General features: G+C 44.4%; 2 protein-coding genes across 3 annotated transcripts; one reads left to right on the forward strand and one right to left on the reverse strand.

Moving 5' to 3' along the window:
- The first annotated feature begins 1,984 nt into the window (after positions 1 to 1,984).
- Positions 1,985 to 5,729, forward strand: Osi3 (Osiris 3). The gene is made up of 3 exons (XM_017082641.4): positions 1,985 to 2,324; positions 2,966 to 3,141; positions 4,767 to 5,729. Exons 1-3 carry the CDS (start codon positions 2,235 to 2,237, stop codon positions 5,365 to 5,367), a joined length of 867 nt encoding a protein of 288 aa, XP_016938130.2. The 5' UTR covers positions 1,985 to 2,234; the 3' UTR covers positions 5,368 to 5,729.
- Osi4 (Osiris 4) lies at positions 5,713 to 10,105 on the reverse strand. Of its 2 annotated transcripts, none has more exons than XM_065866388.2 (4): positions 9,463 to 10,105; positions 8,246 to 8,585; positions 7,111 to 7,418; positions 5,713 to 6,080 (listed from the first exon to the last, which is right to left on the reverse strand). In XM_065866388.2, the coding sequence occupies exons 1-4, from the start codon at positions 9,950 to 9,952 to the stop codon at positions 6,013 to 6,015; spliced, it is 1,206 nt and encodes a 401-aa protein (XP_065722460.2). In that variant the 5' UTR covers positions 9,953 to 10,105; the 3' UTR covers positions 5,713 to 6,012. The 2 variants fall into 2 exon arrangements, with proteins under 2 accessions (XP_065722460.2, XP_036675146.3); XM_036819251.3 differs by having other exon boundaries at positions 7,105 to 7,418.
- Positions 10,106 to 10,404: the final 299 nt, after the last annotated feature.

The raw sequence follows: 10,404 nt of genomic DNA on the forward strand, positions 1-10,404 counted from the left end.
TATGGTATCCCAGAAGACAAAAACAAAACGATAACAATCAATGAAGATATTTATTTATTTAAGATGATAGTACAGTTTACAAAACTTATACTAACATAGGGAATGTAGTGCTAGCTACGAGGCCTTCGGAATGAAGATATAATTTTGTAATTACCGTTTGTGTAATATATACAGTCGCAGATCACATAAAAAAGTCTTTTATTAAAGTATTTTAAGGTTTTGTGGGTGGTACGTGAGATATAACCATTAGAATAAAGTGAGTGCTTTTTAAAAAAAGGAACATGTATTTTCTTGAAGATCAACTTGGTTAGGCAAACCATATAAACTATAAATTGTAAATAAACTAATATATGATTACCTAAAAGACAATTGACGTAGAGTTTGGTACCTAACAATTCTAGTTCCATACAGGGTCGTAAAAAACCATATCGCGAATCATTTTGTATGCAGTAACTTTTTTTCTCCCTGTGCACTTGTTGCCTCAAGTGGCCTGGGCGGACGCATTTGGCTTATGGTGCTGTTGATTTGGGAGTTGCGATCGGAGGAGTCAAACGGCTTATGGACAGATCGACTAGCGGTTTTTGCGACCACATGAACACCACAGAACACCACTTTCGTGGCCGGGCGTCCCACTTTAGCGCCTCACTGTCCAGCCGGCTAGCCTACTTCCAGATCGGTGCAAATTCCGTGGAAATTCGAGTGGCTCTTGCGGCTGGCCGCCAATTTTCGGTGTGTGCAATAACTTTTGGTCTTGGCGGGAAAATTGATTGAATTTCCTCGGTAAATGCCACCGGACGCACAACCTGTTGGGCCGTCACGCCCTCGGGACACGGCTGAATCCGTAATAAATGCAATAAATTACACCTGCTCTTAATCTGTTCCGGCTAAAAGCAAAAGGCCCGGAAAATGCAGCTTGCGTGTGCGGAATGAAATTGCCTGGCACGAAGGGCAGTCCCTCGGCGGTGGAAAAAGAACACGAGTTTCCACAGCACCGCCAAAGTTGATAGCCGCCACGGGGGTTTGGAGAACATATTGTATTGTTCCCAGAAATTTATTAAAAGATTAAACTTTAAAATGCAATGTGCTATATCAGAGCTCATATACAAAATGAGAAAAGTTCTACCAACTGAATATGAACAGGATGAATAATAGCTTTATTGTAGGATCTGCAATTTTTATAAGAGATATAATAAATTTTGGAATTAAATGATTACTTTTATGAGCGATTTTTTTTTTATTTTATTTTTTATTCTAATCTATTTAAGATAATAATAATAAGATAGAAAAGCATGATTGATTGGACTAAAATAACTTAATAATAATATAATAATAATAATAATAATAATAACATGTGGTACTAAGAATGATTGAATGATGATAAATACGTCTAATTCACCAAACATTGAACCCCACTTTCCTCCAAGGTGCGCCCCTGGCTTCAAGTGCTCCGTGGAATGAAGAGCTTTTGACTAATTGGAGCAGCTGAAAACTTTTCAGGTTTGCATGCGTGTTGTCAATGGCAGTACGTATGTCTAGTTTTCGCTGCTAATTTTCCTGCCCACTTTTCCAACCAACCCCCCTTGCGGCTGAGGCTGTGTGGGAAAATTGGCCTCTTTGTTGTTGGGAATTAGGTCTGTTGTTTACTTTCGACTGGCTTTGTTTTTGTTGACGACCCACGCTGGCAAAGACAACAAAGGCAGAGAAGAACTTGTCGCCGGGGAAAACATAAACAAAGTCATGGGTGGGAGAAGGCGGCGGCAGGTTGGCAAGACAAGGCCATAAGAAGAGGCTCCGGAACTGGCCAAACGAGTGGGCCTGGGGCCAAGGAGCTGGTCTTTTTGGCGACCAGTTCCAGGTGCAAAATCAACATCGAGTGCCTGCAAAATCAAACGCCGGCGTCGCAGCCAGCGCCGACTGCGGCAGAGACCTGTATTGTGTTTGCGGCGCTTTTGGCCGCTTTTCATATAAAATCGAATTCGCTGGCGGAAAATTCGCATTAGGTTTTCTATCAAGGCGACGATGTCAACAGCAAGAGCGTAGCACTTCCAGCACAGCGAAGACGCGGGCGTTTGTGAGAGTGTGTGTGTTTCAGAGCCGAAGGATAAGGCCAGGATATAGCAAAATAGTGTGTGTGACACCAGTCGAGTAAAACCCAAAGAAAGAAAACAGCCACGAACAGTACGATTAGCCGGAAACGGGTCAATCGCTTAGATAGCCGAAAACAGAGACCAACGATGCAAGCATTCAAGGTCTGCGCTCTCCTGGCGTTCTTCTTCGTCCTCGTTTCCGCCCGCGGCAGCAAAAGGCGGGATGGCTCCGTTACGGTAAGGAAATGTCCTGGAAGGCCCGGAAAAAGTTGCAGAAGTGGGTGATAGAACGGGCATTAATTGCGCCTGAAAGGGATATCTTTTGGCCCAAAAAACAACAGAGCCAGTGACCTTTGTTTGGGATGTCCGAACTTATTGCTTTATCTGAAAGTTCATCGCCAGTGTCGCCAGAAAAAATGCCCAAGGATTAAAATCCAGGTTGGGCAAACTGTTTGTTTTTAGAGAAAAGGGATACCAAAATGGTTTTGCCTAAGCCGCATTTCGGGTCGGCCTCACGATAATTCAAGGACTTTTGATAAGAAGTTTTAAGAATTAAAACAATTTATTTACTTGCTCATTACCATATAAATTAAAACAAACACCTATATTTGGAATGGTATTTGTCATACATTGGAAACATTTTAGCAAGATAAATAGATTTAATGTTATATTGGTTTTTTTTTAAATACTTGTAACAGCAAAGAATAAGATGTGGTGATATTCTATTACATTTTGTTCCATTTATTATTACTGATTGACCATCTTTAAAAAAGAGTGATATGTTTTAACAAGGGTTAGTTTAAGAGAAGTGATAATATGTATTTCATTAGGCTGGTTTCTAATGATATTTATATTTGTATAACATTTAACTTTGTTAGATTACGGAAAGCGAGCGTCGGAATATTGAGGATTTTCTATTGGCCAAACTAAAGCAGAATTGCAGGCAGGAGGACGACCGCGCCTGTAGGATGATCAAGATGTCTATTGTTATGAACCACCTGTACCTGAACACTCGTCTTGACCTTGGTGACCGAGTCAAGGTCACGGAAAACTGGTGAGTAATTAAATTGTTAACATTATGAAATCAAATTTAAAATATAACAAAGAAGAACGCTATAGCCGAGTACCTCGACTATCAGATACCCGTTACTCAGCTAAATAGAGATATGCAAGTAGCAAAGCGAGATTAAAATGCGCCACCTACCGGCGGTATACAGATTTAAGCGTTATGGGCGTTAGAGTGGGCGTGGCAATTTTTTTTTTGACCAATCGATAGGTATTGACGAGACCAATACATTTCAGTTAAAATTTTTTATCTAGCATAAAAATTGTGGGCGTCACAGGTTTTTGCGGATTGTGGGCGTTAGATTGGGCGTGGCATATTCGCGTAACAAACTTGAACTGCGTATAAGGCTACGGAATCTAAATCTGAAATCCCAATTCTCTATCTTTGATAGTTTCCGAGATATCCACGTTCATATTTACGATTTTTTGAAGTTTGTGGGCGGTTTATGGGCGTTAGGGTGGGCGTGGCAAACTTTTTTTTGGGTCAATCGATAGGTATTGATGAGAAAATTACATTTCAGTTAAAATTTTTATTCTAGCATCAAAATTGTAAGAGCCACAGTTTTGGGCGGTTTGTGGGCGTTAGAGTGGGCGTGGCTCTCTACTGAAACAAACTTGCGCTGCGTAAGAAGCTCAGGAATCTGCACGCCAAATCTCAATAGCCTAGCTCCCATAGTTTCCGAGATCTCGGCGTTCATCCGGACAGACAGACGGACAGACGGACATGGCTAGATCGACTCGGCTAGTGACCCTGATCAAGAATATATATACTTTATGGGGTCGGAAACGCTTCCTTCTGCCTGTTACATACTTTCCGACGAATCTAGTATACCCTTTTACTCTACGAGTAACGGGTATAAAAATTATTGACAACAAGGGCTATGATTAAACGGTACAAGGAACAATATCGAAGTAAAACGAACTTCTTTAAAGGGGTGCAGCAATACAAATATTTATGAAAATTGATTTTATATAATTTAGATAATTGATTTTTAAGCTTACATTTTCATAGCTGGACTAAACTATAGTTTAAGAGATTTAAAAACAAGAGAGAACGCTATTGTCACTAGCAAGCTATCAGATATTGCTCAGCTAAGTGAGGGAGACACATATGTGAAAGTAGCAAAGCGTCTGTTCCCAAGATTGCACACTTGATTCGGCTATAACTTTTTAATGAATGGCCCGAATTTAACAATTTTTGGCATGTAGTTGACCATTGAAAATCAAAACCAAATCTCATTTCAAAAATGTGGGTGCCAGACGTTTGTGGGCGCTAGAGTGGGCGTGACACCCTGCTAAAACAAACTTACGCTACGCAAAAAGCCGACAAATATACATGCCAAATCCCAAAATCCCTTTCTAGGACTTATAGTTTCCGAGATCTCAGCGGTCATAAGGACGGAGATACAGACGGACATGGCTTGATCGACTGGTCTAGTGATCCTGATCAAGAATATGTATACTTCATGGGGTCAGAATCGCTGCCTTCTACCTGTTACAAACTTTCCGACGAATCTATATATACCCTTTTACTCTATGAGTAACGGGTATAAATACCATGACAGACCACGCTATTTTCATAAGTTTATTCGTCAATGAATTTTTACCCCTCAGGAACATCTCGATGGTGCCTGACGATCCGGAGGTGAACCAGCTGCTGTCCCGGTCCATGGGCTCCGACGAGGAGACCTTCGCCCTGCTGATGGCCAACAAGCTGTGGAAGTTCATCCGGTCGCGCTCGCTGCGCTACAAGTTCTCGGAGAACGCGGACTTCGTGATGAACAGCGATCCGGAGGGCAGCCTGAATGTGGGCGTGTCCGTGCGCCCCCTGGAGGCGTTGCAGGAGGGGCGTGGCAAGATGAAGAACATGGGACCGCTGCTGATGATGATGGCGGCCAAGACGGGAATGGTGGGAGCCCTCCTGCTGAAGGGACTCTTCCTGCTGGCCGGAAAGGCGCTGATTGTCTCGAAGATCGCCCTGCTGCTGGCGGTGATCATTTCGCTGAAGAAGCTGCTCTCCAGCAAGAAGACCATCGTGGAGGTGCCCTCGCACCACGACAGCTACAGCTCCGGCTGGTCGAGGGCCTTCGATGGGTTCGTGGAGGGCCTGGTGGACGTGCCCGCCGATGTTTTGGCCAAGGAGGTGCAGCACCAGCAGGAGCAGGCCCAAAACCTGGCCTACAGTGGCCAGCAGCCGGGGAAAGTGGCGCAATAAAGCTAGTTGTAACTAACTTGTTATGTATGTCATTAGATCAGGAATGAACTAAATTGGGCTTTCCTCTATTACTTTCCTGCTGGCTTGGGGAAACTCCTCTCACGCTCTCCTATCTCTCTCTGGATCTCTACTAAACTACATTTCCTACTTTCCCCTAGAATTACTGTCTCTGTCTCGCTCTCTAACTCACTCTATTGCATTTTTTTGCCATTCTCTCGCTCACTTTCACTTTTCAGTTTTCTCAATGATGCTCATTCTCTCATTTGTAATTTATTTAATTTACACTTACACTTAATTTATTTATTTATTAATATTTATTGCATAAATAAAAAGCATGCGCAACGATTATAATTTCAGAACAACTTTGTGTCCAATTCTTTAATGTTTTTTTTACTTTTTGTAGCATTTCGACTGCTAATTACAGAGACATTGAACTAGACTAAATGTGTGCGCCAGGTTTCACTAAGTTAAGAACGATTCAATAAATAATAAACAATAAATATTAACAGTAAGTTAGCTCGCTAGGCTGCTATTCCGATGCAGAGTGTCCGACGTCCGGGGTCCGATATTCGGGTCCTTATGGCAGCAGAGCAACCTCCTCCTTCCCACGGGTCTTTGGTAGCTGCTAATTGGCTAATCGCCGCCTCAGGAGCGGTAGTACGGCATGTGGGGCTGCACGTAGTTGTAGATCAGAGGTCGCCGGGCGGGAGTGGCTGCAACACGAGTTCCCTCGTTAATCAGGCAAGTAATTGGTGGCCCGGGGCCACTGATAGCCACCGGGAGGGGGTGGTAGTGGGTGGGTTGGTCATGGAACGGAGCTGGGGTGTCGGGGGCGGAAGGTGCTCAGATGCAATTAATTCCACGATGGAGGTGTGGATCTGGACCTCAATAGAGTGTTAAGGGTGAAACCCACACCCATTCGCTTTAGAATTTATAGGAAGTTCTGCACCCCTCCTCAATCTGATTTATTGCTCACGCTCGTGCTTCACTTACAATGTACCCTACTCTTAAGTTTTTTAAGATAATGGTTGAAATTCCCTAACTTCTTAATGTTTGTGTGGACTCTTTTTTATATAACTACAGCAGCTAAAAGTATGCAATCTTATTTCAGGAAAACTTTTAGCTTGACCGCAAGCATACGAATTTGAAAATGTTCTCAGCTTTAGATAAATAAATAACTTCATAAGACTGAATTATTTTCTTTGAAGATAAAATTGAATAAAACTTATTACTCCTCCTCCTCGTGGTTTTGAAACTTCGCTCATACCATTTTCATCTCAGCTGTTCTGATTTATGTCAGTTCTTGATAACTAAGTTTTTAAAGCTTGATTTAATCTCAAAATAAATTTAACACAAGTAATTAAAAAACTGTGCCCTAAAGGTAAATATGCAGCTCAAATTCAAACATATTGTTCGTATGAAATGAAAAATCTACCTGAAAGCATGCTATACAAATTACCAGCTGCACAAAAAACAAATAAAGTGCTCTGGCTTTGTGATATTCCCTCGAATATAACACACCTCGTGTGAGCGTGCCAGGTGACAAATGGAAGTAATAAGTACTCTGCTCAGTCTTCGTCCTCATAGTCGTCCTCAATGGCGCCCTCGGCTGCAGCCGCTGCCACCGCCACCGCATTCAGGGAATTTACCTTGGCCATGGACGGGTGTGGGGATGGGTGGGATTGGGGGTGTCTAGGGGCCCTCACTATCTGAAACATCGAGATTGGATCAACTTACACTTACTCTTCGCCATCCAGGAGTCCTCACGCTTGATCTTGTGCCCCAGGCCACCCAGTCCGCCCAGGGCGGCCAGCACCTGCGTGTTGTTGCTGCCGTCGCTGGCCACCTGGGCGGAGTGCAGGTGGCTCTCGGCGCTCAGGCTCTCCAGTCCCGGGTGCCCAGGATGCCCCGGCAGCTGGCCGCCACCTGCCATCGCCAGGTGGTGCAGCGAGGCCGGGTACATTTCCGGCGACATCTCAGCCCCGTGCAGCGGGTAATCCATGCCGTAGGGCATCATGTAGGGGGTTTGCTCCGGGAACTGGTACATCATCCTTTCAATGGATTAAAATATAATTTTACATTCCACTACACATATGCATATAATTTCTTTCTTTAGTTCTTCTCTTTCGGAAACGGAACAAAGTTGAACAAATCGATTTTTAACTGTGTTCGGTTCCTAACTGTGTAAGGACATTCTCACAAAATGTCGTAACCTAGGTCAAAAAATCCTACTTATCTCTTAAAATTATAGCTCTTCTCTTGGTTACAGAATTTTTTTTTAATAAACGAAATAAATGAATAATGATAATAAAATTTATCGGATTTTTATTGTGAGCTTAAATATTTTATTCCCGTTAAAATTTTTTAGGTATATCCTGACCCTAGTTTCGGTTAATGTCTCTCAAAATAAATTGCGCAATTGGAAGAAATCCTTCCTCCCTTTAATTACTTAACTGAAACCCAACGCTCTACAAACCAAACTTATGTATGTTCACCAATACAACACTGATTTTAAGGCGGAAACCTTCTTGGTCTGGTTTTCGTAGAAATTCATTTTAATTACAAGTTGGACGAGAAACATATCAGATTTTTTGGTGATGATGGAGAATGACAATTCTAAGCATTTCTCCTTAAAGTTGAATTTTGTTAGTTATGTTTCCACAGAAATTAATATAAATTTATAATTGTATGAAATGTATAAAATGACTTATTTTATGAGCAACTATTAATTATTTTGCAGAAATGTGTGTTACCAAGCTAAATAGCACTGACAATAAATGTATGTGTGTTAATAGTTTATTGATGGGGCTGCATGTTCTACAACCCATCTACTTGTGAATGCTTATTCCAACTTTGTACCTATTTCTTTTCTACTCACTTTTCGCTGGCGTTGTCCATGAGCTTCTTGATCAGCACAATGGCGGCCACCACGAAGGCGATTTTGGACAGGATCAGCGCCTTGAGGGTGAGGAGACCCACCGCCTTGGCGGCCACCATCGTCCAGCCGAATGTCGTGGCCGCCAGGTACATGGGTATGAACATCTGGAATTGCTTCTTGTCCTGTTGCTGGTGGCGCCTCCGTCCGCCCAGGAGTCCGCCTCCCCCGTTGTCGCCTCCTCCGCCGCCCAGTAGGCCGCCTCCTCCGCCGCCGTTTCCTCCCAGGCCACCTCCTCCTCCGCCAAGGAGTCCTCCTCCTCCTCCGTTGCCCTGCAGGCGGCCTGTAGTTGAATTTTGGGATACAAGACACGTTTTAGGCTTTATGGCTTTAATGGCACTCGTACGTATGCGTAGTAGTGCGACACAGGACTTGATTGGCCCGCCCCTTTCTTGTCACAGGATGCGGTATGATTGATACCCTGCTGCCTTGTATATCGAATGTCAGATTAAATAGGGGTAAGTAATGGCAGTTTGGGTCGGTCGGGCCAAGTCATTGATATGCATTGGGCGAGGATGTAGGTTTAGGAAAATCTGACAAGGAAGTCTACACGGCCATATCACTTGTATGAAAGTAGTTTGTAAAGAAGATAAAGTAGCCAAACTGTTATGTATATGTACTTCTTTTGAACAACATTTCCTCCTTTACAAGCTTGAACAGAAATGAAAAGCTTTGAGTTATACTTTTAAGCATATTGTGAAGGCTTCAATAAGTTTCAACCAAGGATTAAGGTAGTTGATATAAGTTACTGACAAAAGGAATGTCTGATAAAAAACTGTACTTAAATGTTTTATAAAATGATCAAGACGAAGGGTTTTAAAAAAAGGTAATCGGTAATATTCCAGGCTATTGTTTGGTTCACCCCTTTTGGTATGGAAGTAATAATTTAGGTCATCCTTTTTTGGATGTGTATGAAACAATTAATGATTTCTATTAAACGGAAGGCACACATAAAAAGTGGTTAACTTTCTAGTTCAATTTTCCCAGTGCAGGCATCTGTCTGGGTCTTGTCAAAGGAATCACAGTCGGGTATCGCCCAAATGCGAGCCGCATGCCAAGCAGGAGCAGCTGGCTGAGCCTCTTCGGTGGGCTCAGTTGGCATCGCCTGGTTGTCAGGCACATGTCGTCCGTTGATTGGAACTGTGGTCGCCCGTCATTACCTGTTCCGCTGGAGGCCTTCTTCAGCAGCGCCACCTCGATGTATTCGCTGTCATCCTCGGCCCGCTGAACACTGAAGACCATGGGGCCCACGGGCACTCTAATGGCATTCCCCGTGACAAAGTCCATGAAGCTGGAGAGGCCGCGCCCAGAGCCCCACTTGTGCTTGCGGGAGGCATCCAGTTCGGGCAACTTGACCAGGTCGAAGAGCCCCAGTTTGAGGGTCTCGCCGCGCCGGTAGGAGGCCATTATGCCATTGGCCACGCCGTACAGACAGCTCGCGTTGTTGGCGCACTTCCAGCTCAGCTTGTCCAGCAGGTCGGTGTTCTCCACACTGGCCGCAGGACTCGCCACCGGCCTGCCCTCGGGGCTGGGGTGGGGATTAGGATCCCCTCCCAGCGAATTGGCGCCACTGCGCTTGTGGATGGCCCCCAGGCTCATGTTCAGGCCCAAAGTCAGCAAAAGGCAGCTGGCAACGAGATGGCTCGGCATTTTGAGGCTTTTGGCTCTTTTCTTTCCTCGATTCCGTTTCGCAGAATATAGCACAACACACGGGACACTTGACAAAGGACGAGAGCGCGGCGTATCCTTCACATGGACGCGATTCGAGTGGACGCGATTCGGTGGCGGCTGATGCAGCGCTTTGTGGAGACTAATTACCAGCAGTAGCATGCAACTCAGTTTTATTGGAGCAGCCGCAGCAACGGCACAGTAGCAGCGGCAACGTTAGCAGCAGCATCCAACCAAGCTGCGTGCAGCACCACTGGCTGCACCACCACCACCGCCACCCCCTTCGCATCCACCATCAGCATCACCATCCCCACCAGCAACACCGCACTTTGCTGCTACAGTTTTGATTTCAGTCAACCAGCTGAGTGACGGCCATCGCTCAGCAGGCAGGCTTCGGTATCGGAGCTCCAGAGTTTTGGAGCATCAGTTGCGCA

The sequence above is a fragment of the Drosophila suzukii genome, chromosome 3, assembly GCF_043229965.1.
Source record: "Drosophila suzukii chromosome 3, CBGP_Dsuzu_IsoJpt1.0, whole genome shotgun sequence".
In the NCBI taxonomy this organism is placed as follows: domain Eukaryota; kingdom Metazoa; phylum Arthropoda; class Insecta; order Diptera; family Drosophilidae; genus Drosophila; species Drosophila suzukii.

Coding starts and splice junctions, on each gene's coding strand:
- Osi3 (XM_017082641.4), top strand. CDS start 2,235: ATGCAAGCATTCAAGGTCTGCGCTCTCCTGGCGTTCTTCTTCGTCCTC. Junction 2,325..2,965: donor GGCGGGATGGCTCCGTTACG/GTAAGGAAATGT, acceptor TAACTTTGTTAG/ATTACGGAAAGCGAGCGTCG. Junction 3,142..4,766: donor GTCAAGGTCACGGAAAACTG/GTGAGTAATTAA, acceptor TTTACCCCTCAG/GAACATCTCGATGGTGCCTG.
- Osi4 (XM_036819251.3), bottom strand. CDS start 9,952: ATGCCGAGCCATCTCGTTGCCAGCTGCCTTTTGCTGACTTTGGGCCTG. Junction 8,586..9,462: donor GAAGGCCTCCAGCGGAACAG/GTAATGACGGGC, acceptor ATTCAACTACAG/GCCGCCTGCAGGGCAACGGA. Junction 7,419..8,245: donor ATGGACAACGCCAGCGAAAA/GTGAGTAGAAAA, acceptor ATCCATTGAAAG/GATGATGTACCAGTTCCCGG.